We start from the raw sequence: 16259 nt of genomic DNA, 5'->3' as shown, positions 1-16259 counted from the left end.
TTAATTCAATTCAAAGTAATTTATTCGCCTGCATATCATTGAAGATTTACATATTTTAAGTTTCTATAAATTAGGGGAGGGAATGCAGGCCAGGAGTCCATCCAATAGACGTACCGTCTAATCAATTGGACTGAACACCTGATCGCGTGAGCTGGTCATGTCAAATTTCATTATAGGAGGTATCTTAAGGGTTATAAAAACTAATTAAACTTTAACAATCAGAATAAAAACAATGTTTACATACCTAACCATAAATAAACAGTAACACATAATAAAAGGAAAAAATGATAACAAGAATGCAAAAAAAAAAAAATTATGACATAGACCTGACAAATCTTAACTGTCATTGTATGTGAATTTCAAGGTTTTGTAAAGATGAACTTTCATTTTTATAGTATGTGAGGAGGATTAGATGTGAAGGAAGTCTCTAACCTTGTTTTTGATCGTATATTCAGACAATGATCGAAGATCAGTCTTTGCATGTTATAATAGTAGGTTCCAATTTAAAAGTTTCAGGTAACTATTTTTTATGCGTGAAAAATATGTGTCAGGGTTTTGTAGTTTAGCATGTTTGTAACGGCTTCAGGAGAAAGATTAGATAGAGTTTAATGTACAAGTTGAATATTGAATACAGTATTTGGTAAAGTTGGAATTTTAAGGTTTTGAAAAAGAGGGGAAGTCTTAGCATTAAAATCTGAAAAAGTTAGAATACGCAATACAGCATTTATGAACGCGTTTTTAGCAAGATTGCTCGTATAAGAGAACCTTGTAATAATACATACCTAAAAAACTTTTTTCAAAACATCTACTTGAATTCTAGTAAATAGCAATTCATCGGTTCGATTTAAAAGTCGATAATTTAACGAATTCAAACCATCGATATCACCATATTTATTCGCTTCTGTCCAGAAAATAGTACGTGCTAATTTCACTTCACGTTTAGCTGGTGCATGACTTAACATTTTGTATCTAGCAACATTTTTTAGTTGTCTATGTATTTTCAAACCGTTTTTACGTAACCGATGAGATACATTATCGTCTTCACCACCCCATTGCCAAAATATATTCGAGTAACCATTTGCAAGTTCAAAGTGTGCTTTTGTTGTTGATACAACTCCTCCAAAATGTTCATATTGAAGAGGCATATAACCTAACGTGTCCACCGCTACCGACATATGTATAGGAGATTGACGACAGTCGTAAAAGATACGATCATTCTCTGGAACAAGATCTACGTCATGGAAAACAAAGCATGTATACGGGAAATATCGTAATGCTTCTTTGAAACCAATATTACGTATTTTACCACGGTTGAATGGATGTTCGTCCGATTGTTCGATCACAAAAATACGGTAATGAATTTGTTGACGGCGTAACACGGCGTGTAACTGACGTAACATTACGGGGAGATGTTGTTCGCGGTTACGAAACGGAATTATAATAGCCGTACGAGTACCACTATTGCATCCTGTGGGCATGTACCATCCACCTCTGTTAACAAATGAAAGTTCATTTTTTTGAATCCATTCCATACTTAAAATTGTCTTATTAACTTTTAAGGGACCTTGAAGATTTTTGGTTTTGCATTGCTTTCCTTTTTGTATTTTGCACATGACTTTTTTATAGCTCGAAAGCTCTGGTTCATTCAGTTTTGGGTCATTATTTCGCATGAAATTGATGAAAAATAACGGACAGAAATGTAAGGTTTTGTCCCCAACAAGGTTTCCAACTTCCATTAGAATTTGTGCCTTACTTACAGGTTTCACCGGTGTCTTTACTGGTTCAATTTTAGGTTTCCTAGATGTTACTGTAGTTGTATTTACCGTTGGATGAACTATCTTAAATCTAGGATCTTCTTCCTCGGGTGTTTTCTCGCCGATTTCTTGCCCTTGAACAATTGATATTTCCTCATTTAGTTTGTTGATGGTCTTAGCAGAGATCTTCAGTTTAGGGCTGTTAGTGCTCTTCCCAATTCGTTCGAGTTTTAGGTTCTCGTTTTTTATGTCCGAATTGATGACAGTTTTTATGCTGTCCAGTTTTACATGTTTACCGTTGGGATGAAGAAGGTTGTTTAAGTTAAGCTTGTTTGGATCTTCAGTTACTGATAATTTCGAGCTTTGTATTTTGATTGACGCAAACAAACTACGGAAGGCGAGCGCACCAAAAAGACAAATGCAAATTAAGATTGAACTTCTTCGACGGAGTAGGTGTAACATGTTGGTGATATGCACAACCTCCAATTATTGGAATTATACTTTTTCTGGTATCTAAAAAAAAAAAAGGAAAAAATGTCTTATTGATTTTATTATGACTGACCTCGCTTGATAAAGAATGAACAGTCCTTTATTTAGTGTTTTAGGAGGTCGTCTCGTTAGATTTGTTGTTTATATTGCCCTACAGCTTGCGAGATACTGACATATGGCTGAGCGAGTGTATTACCCTGGGGTGAACCACTCTATGGGACAAAGTATGCGTTTTCCACTCTTACCCAGAATGTATTTTGGCTATCAGTCACCGAAAGGCTCCTTAATTTTCTGTCTGATGATTTGCGTTTATTTTACATAGCCGAGCGAAGGTACATTTCATTTCAAAGTTAGATCGCAAATCATCGTGTAGGAATCGAGGTTAGGGGGTACTACCAAGAATTTATTATAAACACTGGATAACCAACGAGCTATATTTTCATTGATTTCTCATGTTCTAGCCTTGTCCGCAGTAATGACATTATTGTTCACTCTCCTTCCTTCGTTAAACGAATTTTCGTAACATTTTAATCATTTTTTTCATCTTAACACAGTCATTTCATTTCCCAAATGAAAATTAGGTTTTCCTTAGAGAGGCAAACACATCAAAATAATTGCTAATTACGTGTCGTTACGACGTTTCAAGTTGCAAGAAAGATGCGAAAAACATGCTATGTATAAAAAATTGAATGCTGCCACCAGAAATTTTCAAAATTTAACCTCAATAAAACCACCGATCCACCACGAGCCTCCAAAATATTTCCATACCACAGTGAAGCCGTGACACTCAAGTCTAATATATGTCGATCTTTGCTCTTCTCAGAAAGATGTTAGAAAGATATCGCCAACTTAAAATTCTGTGTCATTTTAGGCCTTTTGTTTGATTTTTCTTGTCTGATGATGTTTTTGTCACAACAGATTTAATACATGTATCCGTTAAGTATTTTAGCATTTATTTCCAAATTTTTAGCGAGTAAAAGTACAAAAAGATAAAGATAGAGAACTTTTTAGAAATGAGATTATTAATCAATTTTCAAAATCAGAGAACTTCGAGCCGCCATGACAGTTGTCCTTTGCAGACAAAGCTAGATCCTCGATTGTTTTCTTAAACAAAAGAAAGACAATGCTTCGCTCTCCACCGTTTTATACGTTGTTTATCCAGTGTCTATAATAAATTCATGGTACTACTCAGTTTATTGATGCACAAATCAAAATTCTTTTGCATAGAATTTTAAGAATCAAGATGGAATAAATTAAGGGAAGAAAATTGCAACGAAAAAACACATTTTCGTGAGATAAAAACACAGAAGTCACAGAAAAAGCAAAAGCTAAATCTTGGCTAGAAATATTGTAAACGTTTCTTGTTAGGATAAACTTTATAAGATTTAAGGGATGGAAAAGTTAAGAATCCTAAAAATGTCAACCAAAAAACACCTCAATTTTAGTTTTCTTCGAGTCAAAACCCCACAGCAGGTGGGTCCTCTATAATTAGAACAACGTGGGGAAGCAATTTTCCAAAATCGGTATTTTTTCCTCCCCCCTCGCCTCGTATTAAGCAAAATATTGTTGGAATATGTATGGAAAACTATTTGGATAATTGCATTTTTGGCCCAAACTGCTGATGTTAGAGGATAAAAACGAGGGGCAAATCACTCGAAAATGGTGTACGAGATTTATGATTTATTTTTGATTTATGATTTATTTTTGATTTATGATTTATTTTTGATTTATTTTTGATTTATTTTTGATTTATTTTTGATTTATTTTTGATTTATGATTTATTTTTGATTTATTTTTTATTTATGATTTATTTCTGATTTATTTCTGATTTATTTTTGATTTATGATTTATTTTTGATTTATTTTTTATTTATGATTTATTTCTGATTTATTTCTGATTTATTTTTGATTTATGATTTATTTATGATTTATTTTTGATTTATTTTTGATTTATGATTTATTTTTGATTTATTTTTTAATTATTTTTGATTTATTTCTAATTTATGAATAGGAGTAATGTTATGGAAAAAATTTTTCAAATTATAACGAACTGATACTCAAAATCTTTGTCAAAAAAATAAAAAAAGTTGAAAAGTCACTTTTTTTTCGAAAGATTTTTTATTTATTTTTATTTATTTCTGATTTATTTTTCATTTATTGATTTATTTCTGATTTATTTTTTATTTATGATTTATTTCTGATTTATTTTTTATTTATGATTTATTTTTGATTTATTTTTTATTTATGATTTATTTTTGATTTATTTTTGATTTATAAAATTGTGTAGGAGATTTATTTTAGTGATTTGCCCCTCGGGTAAAAAGGAAAGATCCTCTATTGCATTGTACTTTCGAGGTGTGAATAATGAAGATTTGGTTCTGGCTCGAAGGTTTGGTTTTAAGGTTTAAGTAGTAATTTATTCCCGGGGATACTACCCTTACTGCCAGACAGGGATGCACCACTGAGGTTCAAAAAATGGACCGTGGGACTCGGTTTTTTTGAAAATCTTCCCAAAATGCGAAAAAAATACCATGTATAGGGTTTTTCAACTTTGATGTTTCTGCAATCCTGTCTGGGACTCGTGGAGGTGAAAAAAGGATCCCCGTAGCTCTTTTTGCCCCGTTCCCCCGGGATCTGTTTTTAATAAAATCAATCGTTGAGGAAAATGTGTTATGTTTTATCATGACGATATATACTGACTATCATGTATACTGACTACACGTTTCTTTTTAAGAAACTAGTTTTACCAAGCAGCCTCAATGTTTCTTTTAAGAAATCGGCCTATCGAGCCTTAAGGGCTCTGACCATAGTGAACTTTTAATATTTGCCAAACAAAATATATAAATTTCTTCTTGATGTAGCACACAAAACTGTGACATGTTGTATACATTTTCTGATTCACAATGAAAAAATTTGATGGAGAAGAAAATGAAGACTTTTACGAAGAAGAGTATTTAAACTTTGAAGAGCTTAGTTTCTGCGAAGAAAAAAACATTTTGAGCATTTTGTTGCAGTAGATGGTGTATCTTTTACCCAACTAAAAATAAATTTTCGGAAAATTTTCTGTCTCAAAATCTTGAAAATAGTGCTTTCTGACCAATTTTTCATTCCAATTTTTCATAGAAAAACAACCATAGCTTTTGATGGATTCATTAAGAATTTTCGAAACAAAAGGTTAATTAACCATTAAAACTTAGCACTTTTTATAAAAGAAGGTGATGCCAAATACTATTAACGTCTTTTTAAAGTTCAAAGCATCATTTCTGCAATTAAATTCTTGATTACTCTTTAGGGATTTGATTAAAAATCAATTCATAATGGCAATTCTTTGTTAAAAGTGCTAAAGGGTGGGCTTACAGTGGGTGACGTACGGTATTTCGGAATTGCGGAAATCGACCCTTTTTTCTTCGGAATTTCGGAAGTCGGGAAAAATTCCTTCGGTATTTCGGAATTCTGAAATTGTTTTGGTATCGGAAATCCATGAATTTTTGCTTCGAAATTTCTTCGGTATTATAAAGTTTTTATCCCCCTTTTTCGGAATTCATATATGAAAAATCAAATTTGATGAAAACTTAGTCAAAACGAAGAAAAATACCCCAAAAAATCAGTATCGGAATTGCAACTATCTTTTTATGGAATTTCAGAAGTGTTGGCAAATTTATTTGATATTTCGGAAATCGCAAACCTCGTACGCCCCCCCCCCCCCCCCTTCACATCTAGGAGAGAATCGATTAAGAAGTACAATAGTAATGGCACGATTTCTTTTGATTCCATCACGATTCCTCTTTTGAGTCTTAATTGATTTTCCCTAAGCTTTCTCATTGGTTAAAATTTTATCACGGAATGCAAATATGGTTTTTCTATATTCAACCGTTGATACATATCTACACCATACAAGTTCACGCTGTATAGTAAAGCTTGTTTAAAAATATCATTTGCGTAGTTATCATCATCATCGAAATCATTTTCCAATTTTTTACGCATTTGAAATGAATTGGAAAAATCGTTTAAACGATTTCTTTTCAAGTCTTAATGGATATTCTCCTCGTTACGTCCTACATCTTAAGAGGTACCCCAACCTACCTCTTGTAACAATGGTAATAACAAGGGGAAGATCGATTATGTTTATAAAAGAATTCGTAAAAGTGATTTTGAGCTTTTGTTTCGTTTATGTTCTGAATTGTTATCGACAAAGGGAGTGTTAATCGATTCTCTCTTACAGATGTAAACCCACCCAAAGAACTTAAAACATTACTTTTATTCTCAAATAATAAAATCAATTTTTCGGCCATTTCGGCACTTAAATGTTTCTTACATGTTTCTAAACTTTTTCACATACTCAGCCTCATGGAAGGATGAATCAGGGAGGTTCTTAAAAAAATACGAATGAAAAAATATTATTTTCTCATTCTCAGCCTCAGCATGTTTCTTAGATGTTTCTTAGTTGTTAGGTATTCTGAGCATTTTAGGCATTTTCTAGGCGCTTTCTTAAAAGTGTGTTTCTTAAAAACAAAAAACAACGTGTACTATTCTTAGGACCCCAGTTTTCCGGAGTCAGAGATTCAACCATAAGAATCGGTGTAATAACAGTATTACTTGAATTACTTACCGACGCTAAAAGTGCCTACAAATATGTACGCCTTTCTTTATAGTATTAAAATCATGGCGTTCTAAATTCATGGCCAACATCAATATACCGTGGTCTCGAAAACATAGATGCAAGTTAGAACACCATGGTTAAAATCGAATAATATTAAATATCCAATGTTCGCTGTTTTACTGGCAAAAAGACTTACCTTCGATTTATATTTTTGAAGTAACACGCAAAAAAACCTTTTTCTTTACTCAAAGCCTTCAAACAACTTGACACGACAGAGATTAAACTGCACCCACTAAACCTAACAGTCTTAATAAATAAACAATAGTTCGTACATGCAGTGAAACTAGAAAAGATTGCTAAGGTAAGATGAAAACCGCATAGATTTTGAGTAAAATAGTAATAAAAAAAATATATATAATGGACATGGTGATAAAAGAACAGATTTTCTTTCTCCTGTATTGATACATACATTTACAGTATTACCATATTTTTCAAGCCATTTATACGAATTCTTGTAAAAAAGTTCTACAATCGTCAATGCTGTAATTCTGTAAATCTAGCGTAAAATAAAAATACAGGTAGCAACAAAATTATGTTGTGTCGCTAAAAATGTCAAGAACAAGTTAAGAATATTTTAAGTCTTTATGGACTCAAAAACACCCGTCTTATTAGGAAAATTGGGAAAAATGGTCACACACTGGTGAAAATAAGAACATTTTAAGAACATTTTTAGACTTGAAAAATAAAAAGTTAAGAACATCCAAAGACTCCAAAAAATTTGAATGTTTTTATAAAAAAAACGTGTAATATATTTTGACTTTATCTTTTAATCATATTAACCCTATTAATGATAAGTGTCGGTATCAAAATTCCAAAACAAGATGATTAATTTTCAAGGACCTTCGGAGGTTTACTGTGCTCGTAAAAAAATTATGGCAGGTTACCTTTCTCTAAAGTTTTCTTTAATACAGTACACGCTTTTTTTTTATAAGAATGGTGTATATCCTTTTATCATGGATATTCTTAACGTTTTTGGGAAAATCATCCAAAAATATTCTTTCAGCACATTCTTAGGTTAGGATCCTAATTCATAATAGATTTAACATTTAGTACATACGTCTCAAGCATAAAATGGCACTTTTGTAAAAGCAGTGAGCCTAACTTGGGCCTAACTTGGGGATAATTGATAATTTATAATTGAAAATGCTCTTAGGCATTCTTAGCTTTAATAGCAAAATTCCATGATGGTGATATTCTTAGCATATTCTTATTTTTTTGGCCATTTTTATCATGGATATTCTTATAAAGTGTATTCTTATTTAAAAAAAAGCGTGTACCAAAAGAGATTAACTAAAAAAAAATTACTCATTTTTTGTAAATAGATTTTTTAAAGATCGATTTTTAGCAAACAAAAAAAAGTCGCACTTGATCGTCCTCGATTCCTATTCTCCCTATTTGGCACAAAGCAACTATGTAACAGGGTCAGCGGTTAATAAACGGTTAAAGAGAGCTGTGTGCTAGCTGGGATATGTCAAAAGCTCCCTGCTTTGCTAAACAATGTCTTGGCCAAATGAAAAGTAATTAAAATCATTTTTTTTACTACAATCTTTAACTATCATAGGGAATGGTAATACATGGACATCGGACATGACAAATTGCGGAATCGAAGATTTGAGGAGATTATAACTACTACTCATTTTATGAAAGATTTCCCGAATCTCCCTCCTAAAAGATTTCTATTCTTATCATGTTTCCTTCACCCAACATAGTAGAAGGCGCCCACGAAAGTAATAGGATTTTGAAACCTTTGTAGAGGGGACCCGCGAATTAAGCCCGGTAAAAGTTTTTATGGTCAAAAAACACCTTTACGGGGAAAAGGTGACGGTTTTTTCAGAGTTAGTAAGTGTCATTCAAGATGACGACAATGAGATGAAGTAGAGTGGGAATGATCATTGAGTTTAAATCCCGAAGGGCTAGAGTAAAATCTCTAAACTTTCCCAGGCAAGAACAAGTGAAGCCACTTATTTCCCATCCAAAGCGCCTAGAACGCGACGTTATCATGACGACAGATTTTATCTAGTGGTTCCTCAGTAAGACTGCATTTTTTAAATATACGGATAGATTTTACTTTCAATCCACGCGCAGCCGTTTTGGATGGGAAATTAAGTAGGTTCATTTCCCATCCAAAAGTTTTTATTATAGCCCTTTAGGGGCTTTAAACTCAATGGAAATGATGAAATTAGACTCTAGGTTGATATGTTACTCGATCGTATTTAATTCTGCATTTATCTGAATTTATCTTTCTACATCTGCAATCATATTTCGTATAACAAATCCTGGTCTGGAAGCTTATTGTTTTAAATTTTCATTAGCTTTTTACTTTGTTAAAAAGATAAAAATCGCTTTGCTCAGTTTTTGATCACGTTAGCAAGTTGGAGGACATGATTAAAAAGTGAGCAAAACAAACTAATTTCTCAACGCAAGTTCAAATTTGAAACAATGTAAAGAAACAAAAGGCTTCCCGACCGAGGTTTTTTCCGGGAGGGGGCAGTCATACGGTCTAACCGTATTCTAAAGGTTTTTCGAGACCCTCGAAATGCACTGTAAGGGTGTACTTTTGATAGAGCGCACTACCAGGGTCCTCTTTTAGCTTAATACACTGTAAGGGTGAGTTTGGGGACTATTGAATTGAAAGTCTGACAGTAAAAATCTGAGTGTCTTTATAATTTTGACTCGCACCTATTTTGATTTGTTTTTTGCATTGTGCTGACGTCTCTGACTCATTTTTAAGTGCCTGAAACAAAAAAAGATATCAAATCAAATTGCACTGTAAGGGTCAGAAACGTTCGGTAAATGAACTGTAAGGGTATTTCTTTTCACTGCTCAAGGGCTGCACTATAAGGGTCCGATTTTGGAAGCCAATTTTTTGGTGGCACATGCCGTTGTTTAGAAATCGAGCTACTATATGAGTTTTACAAAATTCATTGACGTCAATCATCAGCCGTTTTTAGAGCGAGTGGTATATCATCACAGACTCATCATCACAGGTGCAATCATTTGACAATAATGTTTCTGGGAATGAACTACTATTGTCATAGTATATTATAGCTATACGAGAACACCCCTGTGTCACAGACCCACGGGGACCCCAGCCCTACTGGAAAATTTGGCCGAAATTTCGTCCCAGTGGGAAATACCCTAAAATTTTAGCCCCATTGGAATATTGATTTTGATTTCATCCCCATTAGAAATTCCAAGTTTAACAATTGCACTCCAAAATCATCCTCACTGGATTTTTTAACCTTGGAACAATAGAATTTCTATCCCCATTGGGATTTCGATAGGAGTTTTTATCCCCACTGAGGAAAAAAGTTCCTCCAGGGATGTGAGACAGGGCTGTAAAAGAATGAGAATGGGTTCGATTTGACAAAACATACTTAGATTCAAATTTCAAATAGATCTTTTCAACCGTAGCCGCCAAATGCCGCGCGGGCATTTTTTTGACTGCTTTATCCCACTAAACCGTCCCAGTCCTTTTTTCGCACCTATAGACAATAGAAAAATGTGTCAAAAAAGGATTGGATCGAGTTTAGTGGGATATAAGTGGCACGTGCCTGACCTGACGCGACTACGGTCGAAAAGGTGTATTAAGATTGTTTGAATAAAACATAAAACTGTCAGTATTGAGAAAATAATTTCACTTTTTGAAATTTTATAAAAATAAAAACAGCAAGTACAGAGAGGATTAACACCGTGTCTCGTAAGACGCCGGAACAGCTAGTCTTTATTAATTCTTGCTACCACAGCGAAAAACTTTTAAAATTTTATGATATGTATCTCTTGAAACTTTCAACATTCTTTGTCTTACAGGTTGGAACGCAAATGTGTATATAAGTGCATCCGAGACGGGAGCTAATGCATATAGTACAGCACAAGATGTGTTGATGGCCTCACTGATTTCTGCTTGTTTTCCTGCTAATGCAAAACCAAGGTAAATCATATCTGGCAAAACCCAGAAAAGAAGAAAAGTCGATACAAATAGTGTTGGTATAAAAAATCCACGTAATATTCGTATAAAGTTCCGGCGTGAAGCATGATGACTTGTGTGAGAGCCTGCTTGCGATTCACCATCTACTGTTATCGTTTCACGGTTCATTGCGATAACAACTGTCCCTGCAAAGCGTTTCCGATTCATGTGAATCTTATGAAGAACATATCCGTATGTAATGAACGCAGGTATTATGAAAATCATTTCACATGTCGGCCATACGTAATACGGTAAAACGGTCATCACCTCCTGTACTGTGGCACGCGTGACCGCTAGAAAAGCACTCAACAAGAACGCAATAATATAGCAAGTAAAAATACAGAATTCAGTCTTCAGTTTTGACCATACAACTGGATATTCAATATTAAAGTAAATCTCTAAGAAACGATCAATAGTTAGTAGTGTCATTACTAAGGCATATGATACAAATAGTCCACCGTTAGCCAGAATCATAAGAAAAACTCGAGCTTTAGATTGCGGATTTGTATTGGTTAAAACATTTAATGTGATAATAAGTCCGTTTGATAAAACATTATTGATACTTATAACAACAAAATAAATGTATTGTATAGCGTTTGTATTGGAGGCGACGTGCCGGACTTGAACCAAGAAGTACAACCCAATGCAATGCATTATAAATGGTATACCGTTGATAAATATATCTCGAACCAACGTCGTCAAATCTGCCATACTGGATGACTATTTTACAGACCAGGTCGATTGATTCTATCTTGGGGTGTCGGTGGATAAACTAAGTGTATGTTTTACAGACCAAATTTGATTGGTTATTTGGTTATGTTATTCGTAGACTCATTGGGTAGAATTTGTATATTTTACAGACCAGATCTGGTTTGTTGCCTCCATCTGTAGCGTCAGTGAAAAGTTTTAAAGTGATATCATCAATTTTTGTTGAAATCTACAAAAAAAAATCGATTTCCTTGCAAAAATTGCAGATTAATCATTAGAACATGTTTTTTTGTAAAAACAAACTATATAATAACATAAGGCTTCGATGGTCAAAATGCTAAGAGCAGGTCAAAGGCTTAAAAAAAGGTCATGAATTTTCACTTTTATGATGCATTTTGCTTGTAAATACTAATAGCCATCAAATTATTACACTAACAATAAATTTAAGCGATGAAAATGTAGGAAAAACGGCTAAAATCGATAAAAACTTCGAATGAGTCTTTAGACTTCAAAAATTGTCTGATTTGCCTGAAATTTTGCACACTTGGCCCTTGGGTGAATATCTGAAGATCTAAGTTTTTATTTTTTTGAAAATTTGGATTTTTGGGGTCTGGGGAGGAGTGTTTTGTCAAAACGAGGCTGAAACTTAGGGGCAGCCTGTAGACTTCAACAATGGTCAAATTTTGCTGAAATTTTGCACACTTGGCCCTTGGGTGAATATCTACAGATATAATTTTTCATTTTTTGAAGATTTGGGCTTTGGGGTCGAGAAAATCGACCTAGAAAATCATATTATCGATTTTATCGGTCAATGTCGATTTTTACGTATAAAAGGTACTCCAGGTCATCAAAATACATTATAACAGCTTATTTTTCTTCAACACTACATCAATGTATAAACAAGTAATAATATAATAAAAATCCTAGATCAGATTCTAGATCGAAAAAAATCGAAATATCGTTAATTTATCGATAATTTATTTATTAATTAATTTACCTATTATTTCACGAATAAAGCTCTTTTTATGATTAAAATGCATTCCAAATTGCTCAAACCTTGATTGGGTCGTAGAAAGGAGTTAATTTTAAGCTTTTTCGAGCCTTCTAAGTACTTATTTCTATATGCAGAGTCAAATATTTAAAAGACGTTTCCCACTCTGAAACTGGTGCATCATCATTGTCACTGTCAGATTCTATTTCAGTATCACTATCATTTGAATCATCACCACTATCACGCATTTCTAGATTGTAATCTACTTCCTCTGCCTCATCTTTCACGGTAGTCTTGCCATTACCATTTTCACAACCCTCACATTTGCATAAATCACTACATTTAAGAGAGGCTTTTTTGCAAGAACAGCGATTTGTGGAACAACCTGATTTGCATCCACAGCTGATGAAGGATAAGATGCTATCAGGGGCGATGGGTAACGATATCCATTTGATTTCCAGCCCACCATTTCTCACCTCCCATCCGTGGTCACTTGCAGAAGGTATATCAAGATTGGAGTGACAGCGTTCCTTCATATGTATGTTTGATAATTAGCACTTCGAGTATGCAACAAGAGAGAATTGTCAGTAAGTGGGAGCGATTCCTCGGAAAATTTTTCACTTTTGAAAATGGTAAAACGAACCCGATTCACTTCGTCTGTTTCTTTGTTACCGTACAATTAACAAACAAAATGATTGAGAGAAGGCAAATCCTCTGATAGCGAGGTACCAAGTAATGAAAACGTTTCCAAGTGATTCTCGTCGTGTTCAATTGCTCTTAACATGTGGGAAATCGGCGAGGCTGAAGTCAAAGACTATTTAGACAATTTGCTAAGTGAGGATGCTGACGTTTACCGAACGATGAAGAAAACCTAATTGAAAACATTTGGTACTCAGTCCCAAACAATGAACGTGAAGAAAACAAAAAACGAAATTGTTGCAATCAAATCGACCAAAGATCTTTTTGCAGAACTTGTCCTACTTGCCAAAAGTCGGGATATTGATATGCAAGAAGTGCTGAAATATACTCTACGGCCCTTCCCTTCACCATTGTCATTCCCGGGGGGGGCAGCTGGGCAAAAGGACCGACGGGTATGTGCGGGTCCTAAGGGTACCTTTTCCAATATGTTTAAAATGCACTGTAAGGGTCGGAAAAACTAGAGATGCACTGTAAGGGTAGAAATTTCAGAAAATTCTTGAAAAATCTAGATATTTTGACCAAAAATGCTAGAATTTTGACCATTTTTTGCACGAAAGGGATCGAAAATTTGGGGGAAAATGCACTCTAAGGGTATGATTTTCACTGATTTTTGCTGCACTGTAAGGGTGCAATTTTAAAAGCCAATTTTTGGCCCGCACATACCGTCAGTCCGCAAACCCAGTGCCCCCCCGGGTTGTCATTGTAAGACGGGAGCATGGTCAAAACTCAGAAATCAAAGTTACTCGAAATCATCGAGACAAAGTCAAAAGTTGATTGCATTGTATCCATTCCTGAAAAAAGTTGTTTGGTCATCGACGCAATGGCCATGCTGCAAGTGCTGAAAAATGTACCAGATACCTTCGAAAATCTTGCTACAACCATCTTTAAAACCGTCATCAAAGTTTCGCTGTATTCGAGTCGATGTAGTTTGTGACAGATATCCTAATGAAAGTATGAAGGGGGTTTCGGCTCATAATGCCGGTCTAGACTAGTCGTCGTGGGTCGGGTCGCCGACTTTCGAAGGTTGTCGTAGGTTGGGGCTGCGCCCTTTGAAAGTCGTCGTGGGTCGGGGCAGCGCCCTTCGAGAGTTCAAAGGAGCTGAGCGTGTCAAAAGGGGCAGTGCTGATGCAGCTGTTATCAATATATATGGTGGTTCGCAAAAAAACTCCACGTCATATGGAAAAAGTTTTTAAAGTCCGGCAATAACAAGGAGAATATAATGGAGTATTTTTTCAAGACCTGGCGTGATATTCCTAGTCAAGCCTTTGCCGGTAAAGAAATCTATCTATGCCACAAAGATAAATGTGACCGCTTCAAAGTCATCAACGATGATGTAGTTGTTGAAAATATTGTTTAGCTTACGTGTAATCATGAAGAAGCAGACACCAGAATGGCAGTCCATGCAATGCATGCTTCCAAAGCAAGCTTGCAAGCTTGGTCCAGGGCTATGCGGAGCACTCATTGGATACCATGCATTGGGCTCTTCCAGAAAAAATCAGTTCATGGGGGGTGGAGGATATATTATTTTTTTCATGAATTACCCCTGGACATTTTGATTTTTAACCCCCTGGACACGGGTTATACCCCTGGACAAACATCAAATCAACCCTGTGGACACAAAAAATTACCCCTGGACATTGGAATTTACCCCCTGGACATTGCAATTTTTTGTTATTTTTTCAATACCCCTGGAAAATTCATCCTCCACCCCCCATGAACAAATTTTTTCTGGAAGAGCCCATTCACAGGTATGTCTTTTGGTATCAATCTTATAACATTCCCACAAAAATTAAGAAAATGTTTGGCTTCACAATTAACCCTCACAAGCACCACTTCACTTCTTTCCGGCAGGCAAAGCAATTAGGGGGAGTGAGTAAATACTGAAGTATAAGACTGTTTTGGGTTTAAACTTATTTTTTACTTATTTAGGCTGTGATTCAACAAGCTCTTTCTACGGCAAATGGAAAAGCAAGACATTTCGAGCAATTGAAGACGACTAGAATCACTTGGAAACGTTTTCATTACTTGGTACCTCGCTGTCAGAGGATTTGCCTTCTCTCGATCATTTTGTTTGTTAATTGTACGGTAACAAAGAAACAGACGACGTGAATCAGGTTCGTTTTATAATTTTCAAAAGTGAAAAATTTTCCGAGGAATCGCTCCCACTTACTGACAATTCTCTCTTGTTGCATACTCGAAGTGCTAATTATCAAACATACATACGAAGGAACGCTGTCACTCCAATCTTGATATACCTTCTGGTCACTTCCACGGATGGGAGGTGAGAAATGGTGGGCTGGAAATCAAATGGATATCGTCACCCATCGCCCCCGATAGCATCTTATCCTTCATCAGCTGTGGATACAAATCAGGTTGTTCCACAAATCGCTGTTCTTGCAAAAAAGCCTCTCTTAAATGTAGTGATTTATGCAAATGTGAGGGTTGTGAAAATGGTAATGGCAAGACTACCGTGGAAGATGAGACAGAGGAAGTAGATTACAATCTAGAAATGTGTGATAGTGGTGATGATTCAAATGATAGTAATACTGAAATAAAATCTGACAGTGACAATGATGATGCACCAGTTTCAGAGTGGGAAACGTCTTTTAAATATTTGACTCTACATATAGAAATAAGTACTTAGAAGGCTCGAAAAAGCTTAAAATTAACTCCTTTCTACGACCCAATTAAGGTTTGAGCAATTTGGAATGCATTTTAATCATAAAAAGAGCTTTATTCGTGAAATAATAGGTAAATTAATTAATAAATAAATTATCGATTTTCGATTTTTTTCGATCTAGAATCTGATCTAGGATTTTTATTATATTATTACTTGTTTATACATTGATGTAGTGTTGAAGAAAAATAAGCTGTTATAATGTATTTTGATGACCTGGAGTACCTTTTATACGTAAAAATCGACATTGACCGATAAAATCGATAATATGATTTTCTAGGTCGATTTTCTCGACCCCAAAGTCCAAATCTTCAA

At 34.7% G+C, this 16259-nt stretch overlaps 1 protein-coding gene and 1 pseudogene across 1 annotated transcript; one reads left to right on the top strand and one right to left on the bottom strand.

The window, feature by feature from the left end:
- Positions 1-566: 566 nt before the first annotated feature.
- Positions 567-7187, bottom strand: LOC136813040 (beta-1,4-galactosyltransferase 4-like). Its single transcript, XM_067069552.1, has 2 exons — positions 7039-7187; positions 567-2267 (listed from the first exon to the last, which is right to left on the bottom strand). Exon 2 carries the CDS (start codon positions 2214-2216, stop codon positions 783-785), a length of 1434 nt encoding a protein of 477 aa, XP_066925653.1. The 5' UTR covers positions 2217-2267; positions 7039-7187; the 3' UTR covers positions 567-782.
- A 6286-nt stretch (positions 7188-13473) lies between these two features.
- On the top strand, positions 13474-15911 carry LOC136812956 (uncharacterized; annotated as a pseudogene).
- The last annotated feature ends 348 nt before the right edge of the window (positions 15912-16259 follow it).

Source organism: Clytia hemisphaerica, unplaced genomic scaffold, assembly GCF_902728285.1.
Source record: "Clytia hemisphaerica strain Z4C2 unplaced genomic scaffold, Clytia hemisphaerica genome assembly, whole genome shotgun sequence".
Lineage (NCBI taxonomy): Eukaryota > Metazoa > Cnidaria > Hydrozoa > Leptothecata > Clytiidae > Clytia > Clytia hemisphaerica.
The sequence above is the reverse complement of the archived record's forward strand: the minus strand, read 5'-3'. Positions and strand labels throughout refer to the sequence as shown.

Excerpts from the sequence above, each read along its gene's own strand:
- LOC136813040 (XM_067069552.1), bottom strand. The coding sequence starts at position 2,216 with ATGTTACACCTACTCCGTCGAAGAAGTTCAATCTTAATTTGCATTTGT.